This window comes from Coturnix japonica, chromosome Z, assembly GCF_001577835.2.
Source record: "Coturnix japonica isolate 7356 chromosome Z, Coturnix japonica 2.1, whole genome shotgun sequence".
In the NCBI taxonomy this organism is placed as follows: domain Eukaryota; kingdom Metazoa; phylum Chordata; class Aves; order Galliformes; family Phasianidae; genus Coturnix; species Coturnix japonica.
In genome coordinates, this window is record NC_029547.1 from 24598267 (window position 1) to 24618687 (window position 20421).

A 20421-nucleotide genomic window follows, 5' to 3' on the forward strand; every position below is an offset into this window, starting at 1 on the left:
GAACACTTCACCTGGCTATTTAACTAGGAGCTATCCCCAGTGACGGCGACGGCGGTTTTCCAACAGCCACAGCGCAACACCCCCGTCCACCTCTGCACGGAGACACGGGGACTCCTCACCGCGGGACAAGCTCTCCCGTGCCGTGGGCTTTGCCCTTCCCTTACATAGGGAGGCTTCGCTCTGCACCGCGGGCAACGACCCCGCGCGCAGGGTGGGAAAGCCCCGCCCCCTGCTCTGCCTTCCCGAGCGCTACGCTGGCACCAAGGGGCTGCGCCTTGAGAAGCACGGGAGGAACCTCGCTCACGCCGCAGCCCAGCCGAGCGGGCGGGGGTCGGCAGCGCAGCCAGAGAGGCGGGGGGCGGGCAGCAGCGGGGCGGGCCGTGGGCGGGTCGTGGGTCGGGCTCAACTGTTGCCAGGTAAGCTCCCCTCCTTTGCCTGCCCGCTGTCAGCACGGAGGGGGACGGTTCGGCTCGGAGCGGCGCGTCTTGGCGCGCCCCAGGCCTGGCGATCCCTATCTCTGCCGCCGCCATGGTGAAGGCGGGCAGGAAGGGATGCAGCTGCCCGGACTTTATGAGGAAGAACTGGCTCCTGCTCAGCACGGTGGCCGCCGTGCTGCTGGGTAAGTGAGGGAAGGAGGGAGAGAGAAAGCTCGGTGCCCTCGCCCCCCTCCCGGCTCTGCCTGGAACGATCCAGGCCGGAGCTCGAGTTGTAGGGCTGGACAGTGTGCGGTGTGGGGCGGCCCCCCGCTAACGGTTGTAACGGCGGGCATGGAGCTGACCGCCCTCCCTTGGCCATGAGATGCCGGGCGGGCTGAGGTGCGGTGCGGCCGGGGCGCAGTGTAGCCGTGACTACGGAGAATAGGTCTGCAGTGACAGGGTGCTGCGGCAGGCTGGGCCTGGTTCCTGTGCCACCATCTGTCGTAGGCAGTGCTCGTCGTGATGTCTGGTGACTAGCAGGGTAAAATTGTGTGAGGAAAGCCCACAAGAGTGCTACACTGCAGGAGAAATGGTAGCAGTCTGTACTGGGCTGCTGTGGGTCTCCTCAGCAGGCCTTTGATGGGCTGAGTCTTGAGATGCCTTTGCATAGCTGGTGACAGAAGGCACGCTGGCTTTGTAACCATGGTTGTGAGTGGCATGGCAAAGAAAGCTGAAGGCCTATGAATGAGGACTGCCCAGAAAGAGCCACCTGTACTCATGGAATGTAGCTGGGCTGACAGTTTGATGCAGGTGGGAGCCTTGCTGCAAACTAGGCTGCTGCAGGAAAGCATTGTAACAGCTGCAGGATGGTCTGAGGGGCCAGAAAAGTTTGGCAGTGGTACACAGTTCACAGTGAGGTTCTCTGGGAGGTCCTTTCAAAGATAGAATTACTCCTCAGCTTGCTGGCAAGTTTCTGAAGGGGTAAGTTGAATGCTTTCTGGTCAATAGATTGGCAAAAGGGCACAGAGATTCTGACAAAATGACTAGGGCAGAGGGCTTAAGCCACGCATCTTCGTTACTTTCTGGTGATTGTTTTTATTTATTGTTATTATTTTATTATTTATTATTTTAAGTCCGGAGACCTTCCTTTACATAAATGCTTCTGTAGGGAAGGGCTGCTTTAGGTGCTTCATTAATAGCACTTGATAACTTTGATAATGACAGGTGATGTTTCTGCTGATTAGGATTCCCTCTGGAATGTATCAATTTCTGAGTGTGTTTGTTTGGGAGAGAATTATATGTTCATAAGCTGTAATCAGGGGTGTGTGTATATGTATACGTGTGTTTTCCTCCACACATTCAGTATCCAAAAGATTTCCATTTACTTTTGCCTCTTCAGTGAGTGGAAGTATATCTGTAAGTTCTGTAGAACAAGCACAAAGAGATTGCATTGTAAATCTGTCTGTAACAACTGGAGATGTCTGTGTGCTTTTGTGTGCAATCACCTTTTTGTATGCTCCTGCCAGGTGCTCTTTTGTGAGCTTATGTGCTCACTTCTCTCTTATAGAAATAAAAAGTATTTGCCTCTCACCATCTTCAGTGAGTGTGGGTAGAGCACCAAGCTGAATACCACAGAACCCAGCAGTGTGGGAGCTCTGAAGACAGTTTGCTTCTAATGCCACTAATACCCAATGGTCATCTGTCTCGAGACCGTGATGGGCATCTGCGTTCGCACTGTGTCTTTGAACATTTTACCTGCTATGCTGTAATTATAGTTCAGAGCTCAGGGGAGCTTTAGAATATGGCAGAGTAAATTTCTATAAAAATTCTTTCTCTTCTGGACTAAATTACATTTTGCAGTGAGCTGCGTGTCTTTTTTTTTTTTTTCAGTATTTCTAGAATGTGAAATAAATCCTTATAAGGATGGTTTGGTTACATTACATGTCACCTTGAACAGCTTCAGGGTTTATAGTATACTCAGAGTCCACAAACACTTTTAAACTACATACTTGTGCTTTTAAAATATGCATTGGGAAATTGCTTTGAGATTTACTGATTGGTGTAATTTGGAGCAACAACATTCATAGGCAGAAGAGTAACTTATCATTTTGTAAGCAGAAAATTTGTTCAGGCTTTTCAAAGAAGTATGCATCAGTGAGGGCTAAAGATAAGAGACGCACCATATTGTGTAAGCATAATGCAAAAGCTGTCTAACTATACTGCAAAGGGTCTGATAGTCCAGCACTTTAATGACATCATGCTCAGCATCATAGCGAGGTATGTCTGTCTTTGCCAGTAGCCTTCCTATGCTGAAAAATTTCCCTGGTTGCTTTTTATTCTCATCTCTGAAAAGGCAGAGACATCTCCTAACTCCAAGCAGCTCTTCCTTTAGGAACAGTTATGCTGTAATTACATTTGAAACGTTTGACTGTATGCCTGATACTTGCATTTTTGAAAACACCGGACTTTATTTTACAAAGCCCTTGTACCTTAGTAGAAATTCTGTTTCAGACCACCAAACTAATTGATGAGGGCCTCTGAAGTCATGTTAGGAGTTTGGAATTGACTGAATTTCAGTTTCATGGCTAATTCTGAGACTTATATTTCAGGGATTTGTATAATTTCAGCGAGAGATCTACTTGAGTACTGGAACAGGTTTTTTTTGTGTTTTGTTTGTTTGTTTTGTATTAAATAGATGAAAATTGAAGTATGAGTGTTGAGTGCTATAGAATTAAGCACTGAGTGGCAGCAACATGCCACTGCCATGTGTAGGTAACTGGGTGGATGGCCCGGTTGGGAGGAGAGGAGTTGGGAGCTGTCCAAGGTAGCTGAGCTCTTGGGAAACGGCCGTACGTAAAACGGGTGAAATGCAGAGTTGCAGAAATTGGGAAACGGGACATAGTGGCGTTATGCAGAAATGAAGTGACTGAAAGAGGGAGGAGGCCGGTGGGCACCACTAACATGCTCGAATATCTGCTTTCTCGTCTCTGAAAAAGCAAGGAAGCTTAGTTAGTCTCTTCAACACAGATTCCTTATTTGTGTAGTTCCCATCTTGGAAGATTGTGACTAGCATCACACCTCCATTTCTACCTGCATTTGAGAGGTTGAAATATACATAGTTCTGATTTGTAACTTGAAACTTTTAAAAAGAATGCATCCATTGTGCTCAACCAATCCAAAACGTGGATGACATGAAAAGACTATTACTGGAGCAACTATAAACTTTAGCTCCATGAATACCTGATATTTAACACAAAATAAAGACTCCTTGGAATGCAGAAAATTGGAGTGGTAATCACTATGCTTTTTTCAGCACTTGATGGTACAGTTGCTATCTCTTACATCTTTATATCACCCTAACAGCCCATATTCCATTTTTTCCCCCCTCATTTTAATTAAAATGATTACATTATCTTGTAGTATTATATTTTTTTCATTAAAATGGCTTTGTTTAAAAAGTAGTAAACAAACAACACTGGTGTATTTACACTTGCTAACTGTAGGCTTCCCCTGTAATCAAATGCAGAGAAATGTAGCAATTACTTTTGAAAACACTAGTTTGTTTAAAAGTCATCTGCATCTGCATATATGAGCATTACTGGAGGGCCACTAGAGTGAAGACAAGAACAGAGTAATTAGTAGCATATCATTCTACTGATGACCTCTTGCACATGGAATACTGCTCTAAATGCAGAGACTTTGCTATATTCCTCAGGATAAGAAGTTTCATATACAGATGTGGTCTGGAAGCTCTGAACCTCATCAACCTATAGGATCTTTCAATTTTTCTCAGTAAGCTTCTGTCTTAAACACAGGTGTAATTTAAAAATAATAACCCCATTCTGAAAACAGAGCAGTGTTTCACTTCATTTCTATCTTCTCATACCTTTAAAAAATAAATAAAAATAAAATTGGCCTTTTAGGTTAGTTTGGGCTTTCTATTGTACTGTTTCTCCCTGCTTACGCAATACAGTGTGTTAAAAACAATGAAGCAGATTAACTAACTCGAGCTGCCCTAGCAATGTCAGGACTCTTTTGTCCATAGCAGGAAAGTATAAATTAAGGGAATATACTAAAGCAAAGGAATTACTGTCCTGCTGGTTTCTGACAAGTGTAAATGTACAGCATACATCTGATTTCTTTCTTATGTTCTGAAGCATAGCATTTTAGTAATTTGAAATTTATAACAGATGAAGACCAGGCATCCTGTATAAACTGTTGGTGTCGACAGGAGACTGTTTTCTTCGTGCTGTGGTTTAGAGTAGCACAGATGACACTTGTAACATTTCATTCCTCTCTAGGCAATTGTAATACTTATCTGCTTCTTGTTCTCTATTACACTGTATACAGTTTGGTTCAGCATTGTGAGATGCCCAGCTATTCTGCAAGAATATCTGATTTATTTATTTATTTGTTTTAAGCAAAAAGTAAAATGCAAAATGTTCAATAGTTTCATCTGAGAATTTTACATAATACTGAAGGGCAAATCACTTCAAGATCAGAAACAAATGAAAGTGAAAATGACTGCTCTAAGCATTATGACTCTTTTGTAACCTAACAACTCCTAATCTGCTGCTAAGAAAAACAAATACGGTCACCAAGTTGTTTGAAAAGTTATGAAAGAGCTAAATTGTATTTCTATTACAGCCTCATTGTCTCAAGATGATTTAGGATTAATCAAGACAAGGAGCCAGGCACTGTTAAGACAACAGAAAGCAATAGGGAAACTAAAGGGAAATGCTTCAAAGAAAATTATCCTCCAGGAAAGTGACAAGGTGGGCTGCCCAGCTGAAGTGCCTCTAGGATAATGCACACAGCTTGGGAAACAAATGGGAGCAGTTGGAAGCCATCATGCTAATTGAAAACCCTAATGTTGCTGTCACTGAAACCTGGTGGGATGATTCCTATAACTGGAGTGTGGCTGTTGATGGCTACAAGCTATTTCAGAAGGGACAGGTCAGGAAGGAAAAGTTGCTACCCTCTACATCAAGAAAGAAATAGAATTTGAAGAGCAGACCCTCAATAATGTCCACAAGAAGGTTGAAAGCTTATGAGTGAGAGTTAAAAACCAAGGCAACAGAAGGTTTTGGATGGTGGAGACTACAGGCCACCTGATCAAGTGGAGAATGCTGATGAAACCTTCTTCCTCCAGCTACAGCAGGCATTGAGTTTGTAGGCACACATCCTTCTGGGAGACATAAAACACTCTGACATCTGCTGGAAAAGTACCACAGTGAGTTACAGGCAATCCAAGAGGATCTTAGAATGCATTGGGGATCACTTAGTGATCCAAACAATAGACAACCCCACTAGTGAGATGCATAAATGGACATGCTGCTCGCCAACTCAAGTGAACTCCTTGGTCACATCAAGAGTGGAGATTGCTTGGGTTGCAGTGATTGCAGTGACGGAGTTTACACTCCTGAGGGAAATGGAACATGCAAAGAGTAAAATCAGGATGCTAAATTTTAAGAAAGCCAACTTCCATCCCTTCGGGGAGTTATTCAACAAAGCCCCTTGGAAAACTGTCCTCAAGGACAGGGGAGCAGAGCTGGCAGATCTTTAAGGAGACTTCCCATAGTGCACAAAAGCTCTCCATCATGGGTGTAGGCAGTCAGGAAGGGCAGACAAGAGATGAGCCTGGCTGCACTGGTCACTGGAGAGCAAGAAGAAAATGCATGGGTTGTGGAAGCAGAGATGGGTACCCCTGGAGAACTACAGGGATGTCTCTGGTCTGTTACGGGATGGTAAATGGAAAAGGAAAGCCCAACTGGAACTGGACATGGCAGGAGGAGTGAAGAAGAACATGAAGAACTTTGGCAAGTACATCAACCAGAGAAGTCTGAGAAGGCATACCTGGCAACTGTGGACAAGGGGAAGGCTCAGTTACTCAACAACTTTTTTGCCTTAGTCTTCTCTCTGTAAGTGAAGATCACATTCACAAATGCCTTAGGAACTACACTGAGGTAAATGGAGGCTTTTGGTTATCATAGTGCTTTGTAGCTTGTGTTTTCCAGTCCTGAGGGAACTCAGATTCTGTAGAACTGTAGTTGTTTTGTAGTCAGTCTTCTGTGATTTTATTTTCCTTTTCCTGGTTGAATGAAATAGTCTCAAAGTAAACATGTTTGGTTTGACTAATGGTGTGGTGGCTCCTTTGTAGGTCTGCAGTGTGGAAAGTCTTGTCAGTGTAATCACTGGCCTGACCTCAGGTTCCTGTGGAAAAGAAAACAGTTTTGTAATTTTGTTTGCGGCAGAGACCTTCCTACCTGCTGTGAATAGCGGGGGGATACGCCTTAGTAGAAAAGCTGGTTATTCCTCTCTGACAAGTGCTTAATCTACTTCATTCCTAAAAATCCATCATAGATATTTACTGTCCATCTGAACTTTCCTCACTCTGCAGTCAGATGACATTGTGTCATTTGCATGAAGGAATTTACAGCTGCTGCGCCCGTAGCAGGTTAATCAGCAAGAAAACCCAGCAGTCTTACTACAGCTGAGGAATGAGCATACCTTCCTCCAATACTTTACTTCTAAATATTTTTCAGTAAATCAAGGTCTCATTTTGGGACTGCATTCTAGAAGATTTTCTATGAGGACTTGTCTTTACATGTATTTGTAATTAAACCGGTAGCCTTGGCAACAGCAGTGTTTAGAGAGTTAAGATTTGTTGCCATACAATTAGGCCTCAGCAACTCTAAATTACACCTCAGTAGTTGCTTGTACTTTTCTAGGAATATATATATATATTTTGTCAACGTTACTGTGTTTATTAGAGTGTTGTAAAATGTAAAGCAGTAAAATGCATAACATCACAAAAAATTAAAGTAATTAAAAGAGAGCTGAATTAACAGGTTTATGGTGATATTCTGCACCCTCCATTTTGAAGTTATGAAGCTTCACAGTGTATTCTGCTATAGATAGCTGGTAGTATTATGGGAGCTCTATGGAGAGAGCAGAAAAGGCATGTGTGTTATAGAATATTTCTGAAGGACTCAGACTGCATCACAGACTGCAAATATATTGCCTGCAGGGACTACAAATTGATGTATTTATACTGAATGTTTTGTACTGTATTTTAAAATCAAATCAGTGAGCTTTCTTTGTGAGCTTTTTCTGTCCTATGAGTCATCAGCTATAAAGATAACCCAACTAAGACCCACCAGTATAAGCAATTGTATTTTAGTTTGTCCTTTGAACAGCAAAGTATGTGAAAATGAAAAGCTTAATCATTTTGTTGATAACATAATCCATGTTGCTACAGAACAATTAAATACTGATAAATAATATCAGTATTGATCCATTATACATCTTTTTTTTTTCTTTTTTTTTTTTTTTTTTGTTTTTTGTTTGTTTGTTTTTTTTTGTCTTTCAGTGCTACTATCAAAATTAAATACCCTCCCCCACCCCCCACTATCTTATCAGTACTGGGCAGAATCACCAACTGTACTCCACTGAAATGAGTTTCTACATGACAAATTAAAATCAAAACAGGAAACAGGAAAGAGCAAAACTGTTTCTTTGACTAGTATTAGTTAAGTATTAGTTAACCAGCATGGCTTCACCAGTGACAAGTCCTACCTGACCAACCTAGCAGTCTTCTGTGGTGGTGTAACTGTATCAGCTGACAACAGGAGAGCCACTGATGTAATCTGTTTGGATTTCAAGTAAGGCTTTTTATCCTGCTCAGAAGCATACAGTTTCTCCCCTGATGACACACAAAGCTTAGTTACCTGAGTTATTGCTGGGACACCTTCGTGTATATATCTGCTCAGGACTGGTGACATTACTGTCTTCCGACAAATGCTTCTGTTGAGGGCATGGTTCTGACTCCTTCTGGCTAGATTTTCCTGTTTCTGTTATGAGCAATGCATGGTGGATGTCCATCTTTGTTACTCTTTGAGGAATATGTCTAGGTTCAGTGGTCTTTTGTGTCATTATCTTAGCAGGATCGAAGCAGGAGTGGAGGAGTCTGGGATTAGAATGAGGCTGGTACAGTTAGATGTCTGTTTTGTTATTATAGGGCATGGAAATAACATTTTTCTTGTTTAAAGATATGTGAAAGGAAAATCTCTTGCATACTTCAGAAATGCAGTAACATATGTACAACAGCTTTTTAAAGCTGTATCTTATATGTGAGGTAGAATGCCTTGTACCCTATTATAAAATGGAATTGCACAACTTTTAACAATTATATTGTCTAGTATTGCTGCAGTTTAGGCATATGCCTATCAATCACATGAGTAGTCTGAAGATACAAAGTGTGCTTATATGCTTATGTTCAGCTGTTTACATTGGTATTTGCAGGATCAATGCCTTAGCAACTTCAACATGTGTGGTCATTTTACAAGCTGACTAATCTAACTTGGTCCTGTCTCACAGTATAGACTAATTATTTTCAACACACTGAACACAGTTTAGCCTCTAGGTTAGAAGCAGAGATCATTGTGTCTTATCTGATGACAGGCATTTACGTAATATTGCAAACATCTTTAAGACTATTAAGATTGGAGATGTTGCAAGGAGTTGTGTTCTCTGACACAGATCAGTCCTATGTCAGAAATCTTAATAGTTGTTTAGAGCAGCATATTTGCCTGGAAAGGTTAACATTTTTGTTTACTTTCTCATTACTAACATTAGAGAGTTGATAGGAGTTTATAATCTTCCTTTATTTTCTTTCAACTTGTTTGAAGTGTAGAGGAAAGATCATAGTCTTTTTTTCTGTTATCAGAGGCAAATTCTTTTAAAGTAGCTAGTTTACATTTTTTTTGTTAACTAAACAACTTGCAGGTTGCAGAACATATCTAGCACAAAATGCCCCCATGGTGAATCTTTAGGGAGGAATTTTTTCAAAAAATTCCACTTTGCAGGTGAAGATGTTAATGATTTTCCTCCCTGATAGTTTTTTTTTTGTTTGTTTTGTTTTTTTAATATGGGATCCCTGTTTACTTTCTTCAGTACTAACAATGCAGACCAGTTATCTGTGGATTTGCCTAAATCTGTTTCTGGCAAATGATTTCTTTGGTTTTGTTTGTTTCCATAATTTCAATCCCTTGAAATGAAAGACCTGTCCTATAAGCCTGTTTACTCCATGCCAACTTCCTGTGTGATATCTAACTTAAATGCCTTGTGTAGCATTAAAATAAAACCGAGGGAAGAGGTTTGTTTGGCTTGGGCACTAGCAGTGTTGCTGGGGCTCTGCAAATTTACATGAGTCAGTGAGCCTGGTGAAGGTAGGTTGAATGTGCTTGTGCTTTTGTGCTGTAAGGACTGTAAACAATTACATTTATTTCAGTGAAACTGTTAATAACTTACTTGAATTTATTCATATGAATAATATCTTTCGGCACTCAGAGAGTAGTGAAAGCTACTTTGTTGCTCATTGAATCATTGTTAGAAATTGGATTTCTTAATAGTCACTTTACCCAGGACTATAGCATTTCAAAGTTCATATGTGATACTGATGTTTCCTTTAAAAAAAAAAAAAGAAAAGAAAAAGACTTCTCTAGTAGAGATAGGATATAAGATGCTGAAGGCAAACAAACGCTTGTGTAAACTGTTATATGTTTCTGTGAAACCAGAGAATGAAAATGAGAAGAACAAATAAAGAGTAAGCAAGCAAAATATAATTCATTGAAGCACAATGCAAAATTGTAAATTCGGGAGTATATTCAGAACATGCACCTGCAATTGCTTATGGAAATAACCATGGTAATGCTTCCTGAGCACTGTTGAATGTATTTCCTATACCAGTGCTTTTTGCTTTGTAGCTAGTGGTGAAATGGAAAATAAAAGTTTTACCTGTCAAACAAAATAAATTCATCTTTAAGCCTATGATTTATTTTATTGTTATAAATTCTTACCTGCAATTTGTCTGAACAGCTAAAATTATTTGTTTATTCATATAATTCAAAGATGAGAGGAAGTAAAAAGGTGCCTTATATCATGACTGAATCATCAGCACCTGAGGAACCTAAATATTCATAAGTCTATGGCCCCAGTGAAGTAGGCTGAAATATTATCCAAGACTCTTGATGGTGCTTGGAAAGTCATAGCAATCAGGTGAACTCCCTCGTGACTGGAAAAAGGCCCATTCTTAAGAAGAGTAGAAAGAATAACCAAGGAAACTACTGACCACTTAGCCTCACCTCTGTGCTGGGGAAGAATATGAAGCAGATTCTCCTGGAAGTTATACTAAGGAATGTGGAAGGAGGAAGATGATGCAAGATAACCAGCATGGCTTCACCTGTTGAACCTATTGGTTTTTTTTACGGTGGTTTAACTGTATCAGTGTACAAGGGAAGAACCACTGATGTCATATATTTGGCATTTGATGCATTTTCCTATAACATCATTCTCTATAAATTGGAAATATATTAATCTGCAGATTGCAACAAGCTGTGTGGTGCAGTTGACATGCCTCAGGGATGAGATACCATCCAGAGAGACCTAGACAGGCTTAAGCAGTGCACCCAGGTGAACTACATGAGGTTCAACAAAGCCAAGCACAAGGTTTTGCGCATGGGTTGTGGCAGTCTGCTCTATCAGTACAAGTTAGGAGCAAAGCCCTGCCAAAAAGAGCCTTAGGGTACTGGGTAAACGGCAGGCTGGACATGAGCTATCAATGTGCCCTCACAGCTCAGAAAGCCAACTGTATCCTGGGCTGCATCAGAGGAAGTGTAGTCAGCAGGTTGAGAGAGGTGATCCTACCACTCTACTCTGTGCTTGTAAGACCTCACCTGAAGTACTATGTCCTGATGTGAAGTCCTCAGTGCAGGAGAGACATGGACCTGTTGGAGCACATCCAGAGGAGGGTCGCAAAAGTGACCCAAGAGATGAAACATCTCCCCTGTGAGGACAGGCTGAGAGGTCTGGAGCTGGTCAGCTTGGAGAAGTCTCTGGAGTGACCTGATAGTGGCCTTTCAGTATTTAGTGGAAGGGGACAGACTTTAGCTCTGTCTGCTATGACAGGACAAGGGAAATGATTTCAAGCTAAGTGAGGGGAGGTTTAGATTTAATATAAGGAAAAACAATACAGTAAGGGTGATGAGACACTTGAACAGGTTGCTCAGAGGTGTGGTGGATGCTTCATCCTTGAAGACATTCATAGTCATACTGAACAGGGCTCTGAGCAACCTGATCTATCTGTAGATGTCTGTGTTCACTGCAGGGGAGTTGGACTAGATGACTTTTAAAGGTTCCTTCCAGCTCAGAGTATTTAGTGATTCTGTAATTCTACTGATTATACTGATAGTTTGTTATTTTGTAGATTGTTCATGCAGATGAATGAGTGTGAAATATGCTTAATGGTGTTTTCATTGATTATTTTTCTGGACATGATTAAATCAACCTAGTGCTTGTAGTCGCACTCTTTTCTGATTATGTAGAGGGTAAATCACTGAAAATATTGCAGCTGAGTAGGTTTGTTTTCACCAGCATAGATTATCCAGTATGTTTTATCACTTTGTTTCTTAAGCGTGCAATAAGGTTTATATATTATACTTTTTATTGATGCTAATTATGGATTTTTGAGAGCTAGAGAGTGAAGGTACAGTGTCAGTGCTGGACTGAACTGATAATTAGAAGTACAATCAAGGTTTTTCCAAAGACACATCTAAAAAGTCATCCAACTTCACAATTGTGTGTTTATTACCTTTGCTGTAATCAATATATAGTATCGAAAAGGGATGACCAAAAGAAATTTCTGTAGTTTGCTTTAGAAGTTTCACCACAGCTATAAAAATATGTCTATTCCTACCTTTTTTTGTTTGTTTGTTTGTTTACCTTTTTTCCCTTTTCCCCATGTCTATTATAATTAATGCTAAATTTTGTCGTGTTTTATGTGTATTTTAGGTATTGGAGTTGGCGTGCTGGTACGAGAATATGGCAAGCTGTCTAACCTGGATAAATTCTACTTTTCCTTTCCTGGGGAGGTGCTGATGAGAATGCTCAAACTCGTCATTCTGCCATTAATCATATCAAGTATGATCACAGGTATGATTGGAAATGGGCTCTTGGTATATGGGATTATCACTGTGGTTTAGTTTTTCTTTCTCAATGAAATAATCTTTAAAAACAACGTGATGAAACAATGAATGATAATGAAAACTATGTATACATTTAGATTAGACTTCTCTGTTAATAATGAAAATGAATTTGGAAGGATAAGTTAACAGAAACTAAGGTAATAACTTCCATGTTTATCAGTTCTTCCTGTTTTCAGGAGTGGGCTAAATGGTTGCAGATTGTAAGTTCAAAGCTGCAACTGCATATTGTCAGGTACAGGATTAACTATTATAAGCTGTCTCATGTCACCGTTTCATTTAGGAGATGTGATCTCGTACCTTGTGGTCAGAGAAAGAGTAGATTTCTCACCTAACTTTTCCCAGTCTCTGCAAACTCCTATAGAGTACCTTGCATGAGATCTGACATTTACTGAACCCCTATGTCCATTAAATTCACCACTTCCCCCTCACCACCCTTCCTTCCCCCCCCCCCCCCCCCCCAAAAAAAAAAAAAAAAAAAAGGATGTGAGTTTATAGAAAGAGAACAGAAATTCCCTCTACTGGAAGTAGCAGGTGAGTTCTTGTCATAAAATTTGCTAACAACTCATCCATTAGGAACTATTTGGAAAGATCTGAAGGAGCAAACTGAAAATCAGGAGACAGAACTGTATGTCAAATAAACTTTCAGACAAAAAGGTAAAGAAAATCAAACAAGCTTATCTGTATTCTTCAAACCTTTTCTGAGGGAGCAAAGGTGACTATTTTCTTCTAGCTTACTGCAGTGACTCAGGATGTGTTTGTTGTTACCCTGTTGTCTTTTGTCTCTCCAAGAACTGAATTTTACTGCCAAAGCAAGATGCACATTTTCAAAAAATACTGTATAGGATAAGAGAACTAGTGGAATGAAAAACTAAAGGAAGAGCCAGGATGTGTCTTCATCTACATCTGTAAACAAGGCAGGCACCTTATTGTTAGTGTTAACAGCACAATTTGCATTTGATGGTGAACTTTCCAGTGAATAAGACAAAGTATTTTCATCAAAAGTAACCTCGTTGTTATTGACTAAACACTGAACATACAAGCACAGCACCTCACCCTGCATGCTGGCTGCCCTTGGTGGGACCAGAGGTCCCCATCTCTTCAGGACCAGCACATTATGCAGGCAGGAGAGTGTATGTTTTCGAACTCTCTTGGGTGCATATATGATGATCACAGCTGTCAGACCTGTGTACATGTTCGTGTGTCTAGTGACAGCTATTTAGAGCCCCAAAACATAATGAAGCTACTGCAGTATAAAATTAGCAAGTAACTAGTTTTTAACAGTTACTGAGTCTTCTGTGCACGCATTTGTTGTTCGTAAGCTAAGGGGATGAAAGTTAGCTTACCAGGAGAGTAGGTTAAAGGTTGCCAAGTTATGTCATTGCAGCAGGCTAAAAGTGTGCACACAGACACAATTGCAGCTGACCATTTGGTGCATATTTCTAGCTAGACTATGTAGCTGGGTCCAGAGGCACCTAGAAAGTTTCAATGCCTGTAAAAGCAGGAATGTATTTTGTGAATGTAAGTTATGTCAAAATATAGGATTTTGGTGACTAGTTACTGAGAGTACCATCTGTAGTTTTCTTCTTGAAAATTAGAATGTCTCAGTCTGTCAGTGTCAATCCTGAAAAACATCACCCCATACGTATACTTTTAAAACAGTGAACTGTCTACCAATCCATTTGCATATAGTGATATAGTAACTCATTCTGCACAGCAAATGCATTTATTGTGAAAATAGCTCCTTGATATTCCAGAAATTTCTGCGAAGTTTTAAGTATTAATAACTTGTTGGGGGAATTCCTGTGTTAAGAAGTCAGTGAGAACTTTTTTCTCCCAGTTACAGCAAGAGCACAGTTACACTCTTTCCAAACTGTAGACAAAATTCTCCCTCTTGTGGTTAAATAGAAAGCTTTACAGGATGTGATTTTCATTCGCTAACTCTGTTCCTCAGAGTATAAAGGAAGGGAAGCATTAACTGATATTTATTTTACATGTACAGTTTGAAATATTCAGAGTTTTTGTATTTACTTGTTTTGGAGGCTGAATTGTAGCCTAATAAAAAACTAGCATAAGACTCATTGGAACCCCAGGGCCTGAGCTTGTGAAGAAAATCTCCTCAGAGTCTGCGAGAAACTACAATCAATCTTTATCTTACATGCCGAAAATGAACTTTGAAAATGTGTTTATCGGTGCCAATCTGTTAGCTGTGGACTTGCTAGAGAAGATGTTGGTGCTGGATACAGACAAATGAATCACAACATTTGTTTATTGGGAAACATTTGTAAAGAAAGCTTAATAGATCTTTTATTTGAGGATGTGATACTCTGAGTAATGAGTTGCTCTTTTAAGTTAGCGTGGCTTAGAAACCAACCAATTAACTTCTCTTAGTTATTTTAATGGATTCCAGGTATAGGTTTAATTCATTCTGATCCATTAGCCCACACTAATAATTCAATCCAAAGTATATATATAGTCTTACTGAATCTCCTTTAGATTGCTAACCTTCAAACTCACTGATAGCACAGTGATGCACCATTCATGTGAAGGAACAGTTTGTATTTTCTATTTCCTTCTGTAGTAGCATGGCAAAATTAATAATGAAGAGCATAGCATGTTACTCAAGACAGCTGCTATAACATACAGAACTATGCCTGTGCTGAGCATGATATCCAGCAAACCAGATCAGCTTATTTGAACTACTCCTTTAAAAGAAGAATTATTGTTTAGAAAGTACCTATTTTTAGGTGCCCTTTAGGAAGAAGGAAAGAAGGGGAAATCTTCAGCTTGTTTACTGTGTGTTTTGGGACTTCAATCTAATTAGTCTGTACTCCTTAACTACTGGGAAGAGAATGTTGATTGATGGCTGATGGAAGACTATCTTGAACACGTTTTTTCCTTTCCTTTGTTCACCTTGTTTTGCACCCTGGATCTACTTTTGGGAAGCTACAAGTTTGTTTTGTTACATTGCAGTTTAGCTTTGTGAAGGTAGACAAAATGTACTCAATAGGAGATAAAAGAGTTGGAATGCAGTGAGAAAAATCTGTAAATCAGAAAAGTTTAGACAATTTTTTTTTCTTTGCTTTGGTTTTTTGTTTTTTTTTTTTAAAAACTTTTGCGGTTTTTTTTTGGGGGGTTTTTTTTTTTTGGTTTTTTTTTTTTTGTTTGTTTGGTTTTTTTTTTTGGTCCTCTACCTTAATAGTTGCAGTTAAAATGCATAGTGGATTAAGGCTATACCTTTTCTCAGAAGTAGACCTGCCTGCTCCATTGGGTATAAAATGTCACAGATTTAAAATACTTTGAAGGAGTGTGGGAACAGAAGGGGAAGAAAGCGATTTTCTTTTGGTATCATAATACCTCCTGGATGACCATACCTCAGAAGTTTCCATTTGTACTATTCCAAGCAGTGCAGCTATTGATGGATGCTCTTCTATTGATGCATTATTAACACGTCCTGTGCCTTACCAGCAAGCAGACTAGTTTCCACCCACTGGGGAAGCCCTGATCTAGCTTAATATACTCAGAGACTGCCTATTGAAATATCTGTTCTCTTCTCTTACCTTTCCATGTTTTGAAAGCCACAAGAATATTAATAAAATAGATACCAGGGCTTAGGCAGATAACTCACAAAGGATGAAAGGTGTTACACTATATTAATGAAGTTTACTTTCAGTTAAAGTGGGAGATGCATGATGTCCTGTCCTCACTGTTCGTGTGCAGTCATTGAAGCAGGGAGGATTGCAGAGACGTGTACTATTAAAGAACAATCCCCTTTGGATTACACCTGTAGCAATCATCTACTCCTTTCCCATCAGTATCATTGACCTTGCACAATTGAGCTTCTATGTTATTTAAGGATTTCAGTTACAGTGATAAAACTATGAAATATACTTAAGGCACATGGAGCACAGTTACCACCGACTCTCAACTCTCAGTTTGTGGCAGCTATTGCCTTCGTCACTGTGGAGTTGCTAGTGGCTTCACTGTGTGTGAATATGGAATGAGTTAGTGTCTTCAGCTCTTCAGTTCTGGTGCTTGCTAATCCAGTGGTAGTCTCATTAGACCACATAAGTAGGAAATAAAAGAGTTCTATTTCTGAATGTGTTTGTGGCATTTAAATAGCACTAATAGATGCTTGTTCATTACCTGCACACATTCACTGCCCCTCCCCCTCCTCAGCCACTGATTTGCAAGATTTCGTCAGCTAATTTATTAAGAAATTCTTATATTACACTCATACAACAGTACCAGTGGAATAATGAACACTCTTAAGAAAAGAGATTGTGTTTCTGTCAAGTTTATTAAAAGGGTAATTGGTACAAGCTGTCAAACAAGTGATTTTCCTTTCCAGTAGATTTCAACAGACAGGAAAACTACTATAGAGGGATTGATAGAATAGAAATGGGAGACTTCTGGTAACAAACATGAAGACAGAGATGGTAGGTCACCAAAAATTTCATTTGAAAGATTGCATACTACAGAATCTGGGTCTTCTGTTTGCCATCAATTCTGTATTACCTGATTTTCATTGGCAGCATTTGGGTGAAAACTGTCCTCCTAATGAGAATTAACTATACATCTCATGTTTTATTTGTGTTTTTCCCTTTTTCCTTATGTTCAATCTAAATCCCTAATTTTATTGTTTTTTGTGGTTTTTTGTTGTTGTTGTTTTTGTGTGTGTTGTTGTTTTTTTTATTATTTCTTCTTGTTCTGTCTATCACTACTGAAGAGTCTGTCCCCTTGTATGTTAGAGACCCTCATTAGGTATTGAGATCAGGTCTCCCATGAGCCTTCTGCAGTCTGAACAGCACCAGCTCTTGCAACCCTCTGATCCTCTAACCTAGCAATGGTGTTTCATGCTGTATTGTGGTCATGCTCACAAGTACCTCTGTCCTTCTTTAAACCTATTTTAAAACCTACCAGTGAGCTCTGCTAGCTTTTATCCAAGGACTCTTCCTTCTTTGAAAGCAGTGGAACCCATATGGTGCTTGCAAGCCTGTTTCATGTATGCCATTCCATTGTCAAAGAACTCGAAGTTTTTGTGGTGGCATGTTCTATGAAGCCAAGTGTTTATAGGCCCGGTCCTTCCATTTCTTTCTGTGTCCTTATCATCAATGGAAACTAGAAAATGAAGTCTACCTGTGCCTCGTTTCCTTAAGCAGACATCCCAAAGCTGCACATAGACTGGTTAGAAAACTGAATTATTTGCTTGATCCTGACTGTCTTGCTCATCTGCAGAACATGTACTTCTGTATTTCCTAAATAATTTTAAAGAGCAAAGTAAAAAAGAGCTAAAAAGACTGGTTGTTCAGTCCTTGGAAGGAAATAACAGTGATTCCTAAGAAACTAACTAGTGAACTTACAGTTCAAGGTAAATGTGGAGAAGGTGAACTTTCAGAAGATTAATTAAAGTCAGAATAAACTTGTACCACAAGTTCATTCCAACTAAAAGGGTAGAGAAGGAAAGAAAAGGCTCAGAAACTGACAGAGAAAAAGAGAAAATGGCAGACGAGTCAAGGAAGGCTTCAGTTACGTATAGGCTCTTAATTCACTGCTGTTATGTTCATTACTAATATAGCTATTATTGTCTGAAGTTTACAGACATTACATTTACAGAACTTGGTTTTCCTTCAAATAGTCTTTATGTGAAGTACTGAACCAAGGAAAAATAGACAAAGGAATGCTAATTGACCCTGTTTTGTTTTGGAAGACCTGAGTGGAACATTCTTCATGTAAGACATGATAAGGTAGTGGTATGCTGCCTTGCAAAAGCAAGTCATCCAAAACTCGTATGCCTTGGGCCAAGACAGTTCCAGATGTATACGCAGGCTGGAAGGAGAACTCTTTGTGAGCAGTTCTGTAAAGAAGGACTTGGGAGTTCTGGTGGACCATAAACTTGAAAGGAACCAGCAGTGTGTGGAAGGCCAGCAGAATCTTGGGCCGCATCAAAAAAGGAACAGCCAGCAGCACAAGGAACTTGATTGTCCCCGTCTACTCTGCCCTTACAAAGACCCAACTGTGGTACTGTGTCCATGTCTGAGGACCCCAAGCAAGAATGATGCAGAACTGTTTGGGGTGAGAGGAGGTCTACAAGGATGATCAGAGGTCTTGATCACCTCTCTTATGAAGAAATGTCGAGGAAGCTGGAGTTGTTCCATTTGCAAAAGAGGGAGACCTCATTGCAGCTTTCTAGTAATTGAGGGGAGCTGACATGATTTTCTGTAAGTATTCCATATTGTGTCATTCTGCAGTGAAATAACGGAAGTGGAACAGCTGCTAAGGGAGAACTACAGTTCCTAAAATGCTCTGCTCCTTCCCACTTCATTTCCAGGAGGTAGATACAAAGTGACGTAGTCATGTAAGGATGTCCCTTTTTGCTCTCCACCTCCAAATTTGCAGCGCAGATAGGAGACACTTGTTTTCCCATTTGTTTATTACTCTTGATGCCTTCTATATTGTATGATCTCACATTCCTTTGCCATTTTTAGTATAATAGTGTTCTCTTTATCTCTGTCAAGCAGCAACTCCTTCTTTTCACTTCTCTGATGGCTTTCTGGTGTCAGGGGAGGTATGGGTGGAAAGGGCTAGGGGCCTAGATTCCTTCTGCGTGACAAGGAAAAGGAATTCAACCTGTGACTGTTATTGGCCAATGTGAGACGTGGTAGCAACGAAGATCATAGATTTGGCCAGTGTGCCAAAAAATCATTTACTAAATATAGTAACAGAATGTGAAATAATACAGTATAATACAATATGATTGAATTTGAAACTGATTAATAAAATGCCAAAGAGAGAGAGTGCTTCCAAAACTGAAGTCCTTACTCTAATGCTGTGGGTGAAAGCCAGGGAACAAAGAGAGAAGTCTCATGACTCCTATTTTATCTTTCCATCTGAATGGAAAGCAGACATGGAAAAATGAAGTCTTCTGGGAATTATAGTTCGTTCTTCTTTTCTGAGACCAAGAGACTGGAAATACTGACAATCCATGAAACTGCAGCAGTAACTGTCTAACTCCCACTGTATTACATGATGCTATGATGTGGAATACTAATGAAAAACCACAAAACCATGATGCTGACTGAGATTTAAGACATGCAACAAGATTTTAGCCAATATCCAAATGAAAGTCTCATCACCTGGTTGTTCCAGTGTTGAGACAATGGAGCCAATAGTGAGAGTCTGGAGGGCAGTGAACCCTGCCAGCTGGGATCTTTCACCAAGGACCCGGTCAGTGACAGAACAACTGGCAAAAGGGATGATCAGGCTTGTATCTTCTGGATGTGAATCCTGACAGCCAGGAAGGAGAGATGTCCTTTCAAAGAAAATATGATGTCTGATCTAATTAAATGGATCAGTGCTGAAAAAGGTATCCAGAGGTACCAGAGATATTTGAGTGTGGATTCGGTGGTGTGGCACACAAGAACTAGAACCACAGAAGTATGAGGCTCTGGTAGATGCTGGTGCACAGTGCACCCTAATGCCATCAAGTTACAAAGGGACAGAAGCTAACTGCATTTTTGATGTGTTGTTGGAGGGGATTCTCAAGAGTGGACTGGGCTGGTGGCCAAAGTGAGCCTTACTGGAAAAGTCTGGCAAAAGCATCTTTTTATGTGTGGCACAGGGACACCATGCGTATAGGCTGTATTACAAGAAGATATTTCAAAGGACCCATGTGGGTATCGATGGACTTTTGCAGTAGCTGCTTTAGAGACAGAGAATGTTAGGCATGTGTCTTCCTTACCTGTCCTTTACAGAGGACAATGTGAGGTTGCTTCAAGTAGAATAACAGCATGTGCCTCTTGCTACTGCAACAGTGCATGGGCAGCAGTATTGCACTAACTGTGGCTCTCTGATTCCCATCCATAAGCTGATCTGTCAGCAGGAGAGCCAAGGAGTGACCAGCAAGATTTGCTCCATATAACCAGTGTGAAAAGCCAGTGGAGAGTGGAGGCTGACAGTAGACT

The 20421-nt window shown here is 40.3% G+C and overlaps 1 protein-coding gene across 1 annotated transcript in view; it reads left to right on the forward strand.

Moving 5' to 3' along the window:
- Nucleotides 1-373: 373 nt before the first annotated feature.
- Nucleotides 374-20421, forward strand: part of SLC1A1 (solute carrier family 1 member 1) — a 44088-nt gene continuing 24040 nt past the window's right edge. Inside the window, exons 1-2 of the mRNA XM_015848922.2 lie at nucleotides 374-619; nucleotides 12267-12407. Coding sequence (XP_015704408.1) covers nucleotides 529-619; nucleotides 12267-12407 — 232 coding nt within the window. The 5' untranslated portion in view covers nucleotides 374-528. The remainder of the gene's footprint in view (nucleotides 620-12266; nucleotides 12408-20421) is intronic.